The sequence below is a fragment of the Dendroctonus ponderosae genome, unplaced genomic scaffold (assembly GCF_020466585.1).
Source record: "Dendroctonus ponderosae isolate FM_Combo_2020 unplaced genomic scaffold, Dpon_F_20191213v2 Dpon_F_20191213_5, whole genome shotgun sequence".
Taxonomy (NCBI): domain Eukaryota; kingdom Metazoa; phylum Arthropoda; class Insecta; order Coleoptera; family Curculionidae; genus Dendroctonus; species Dendroctonus ponderosae.
The window spans coordinates 1,095,293-1,096,827 of NW_026018715.1; the positions used below are offsets into that span (position 1 = coordinate 1,095,293).

Here is a 1,535-nt window from a genome sequence, read left to right on the forward strand (position 1 = left end):
ATCATTTACCAAAATTTAAAAATGCCATGCACCGTACGAAATTTAACTTCAAAATGATAATTTTAGATCTCTGAGATCAATCTTGGAAATTGTGTCTTGTTTAACGACGCACGTTTTATGGATGATATAAGTTTCCTTACTGGAACTAAAATCTCGGAGTTCGGCGAACCTTAAAACAACAAGTTCACTCTGTTACAGTTTACGAATTCAAGAACTTTACTTGAACTTTAGTTATTTTATCAATTGTCTTAATTTATTGGTAAAGTTTGTAAACCCTCCAATTTTCATTGGTAGGTTGTCAAAAGTTATATTTCAAATGATTTGCTTTTTTATTGATATTTACATGATATGAACCATTATCATTGGATACTAAGGAACCTGATGGCCAATTTAAATATTTTCATAACGTGTTAAATCTTCACATTCAAAACCCGAAAAAGGATAAAAATAAAATACAGCAAAAAACGTGTTCCACTACAAAATTGTAATGGTTTTCATGGCAATGCGCATCCTTTTCCACTTGACATTCACTTGATTTCTTTTACACAAATAAATGAATCCTGTTTTCTTGATTGTGTCAACAAGACCATCTGCATTCTGTAGAAAACTTTTCTTCGAAAACATCAGTTCTGCTGTAACGAATCACTTCAGTGAAACTTCCGAATCTCTATGAAAATTGTTTTAGTGTAAACTGTTTAACAATTATCATTGTTTCTGTTTTCAGGTAATTGTCTGACCATTACTGTGTATGATAGAATCTATTGCGGAGCCGCTTGCCCTGAGGAGTTTCAACATTATATGCAAAACCGCCTTAAACTTGGGGGAATTTTAGTGCTGCCATTGAACGACCAACTGATGCGGATCAAACGGTAATTACTAATTTTATTTTTTAAACTTGGCTTCTAATAATTCGTGTAATTGTTTTTTAGGGTGTCCGAGTGTCGATGGGAAGAAACGATGCTATTACCATTTTCCATTGCTAGTGCGCTTCAACCTCCAATAGATTTTCACAACTCTATTAAACCAAGTAAGAAATTGAAAAAAAATATTGAGGAGTGTGTTGGTAAACTGCGATTGTGGGCTGTGGACCTTGTGTTTCTAAAGAAGATATAAAAATTAAAATAAAGCTGATGTCAGTGTTTGAGCCCCAATAAGTCATAAGTCTATATTTTATATCGTTTCAGGGGTAGCAAAGTATCTTGCAGAAATCTGGACTTTTAGAAACTCAAGGACTCAATAACTGTTTTGCTAGCATTGGTTTTGTTTTCAATATAAACTATTCTTAATCACCTCTTACATTCAATAATACGTATGTTTTATCATAATTGATTTGATCTTGAAATTACTTTTCGAAAACATGTTTTGCTTCAGTCTTTTGTAAAACATTGAGTTTTGAAAGTTTAAAAGTGTAGATGGCAAGCGCCAGCTTTGGGTTGTCATTACTCAGCGTTCTCTGTTGATTGGGAGTTGAAGTCGAGAAACATTAATTGCCGTTTTTATTCAAATGAATCAAAATCTGCCATTTACGATTTTTG

General features: G+C 32.9%; 1 protein-coding gene across 1 annotated transcript in view; it reads left to right on the forward strand.

Moving 5' to 3' along the window:
• LOC125504562 (protein-L-isoaspartate O-methyltransferase domain-containing protein 1-like) overlaps positions 1-1,113 on the forward strand; it is a 1,928-nt gene extending 815 nt beyond the window's left edge. Inside the window, exons 2-3 of the mRNA XM_048666763.1 lie at positions 725-869; positions 930-1,113. Of these exons, the coding sequence (XP_048522720.1) occupies positions 725-869; positions 930-1,113 (329 nt within the window). The remainder of the gene's footprint in view (positions 1-724; positions 870-929) is intronic.
• Positions 1,114-1,535: the final 422 nt, after the last annotated feature.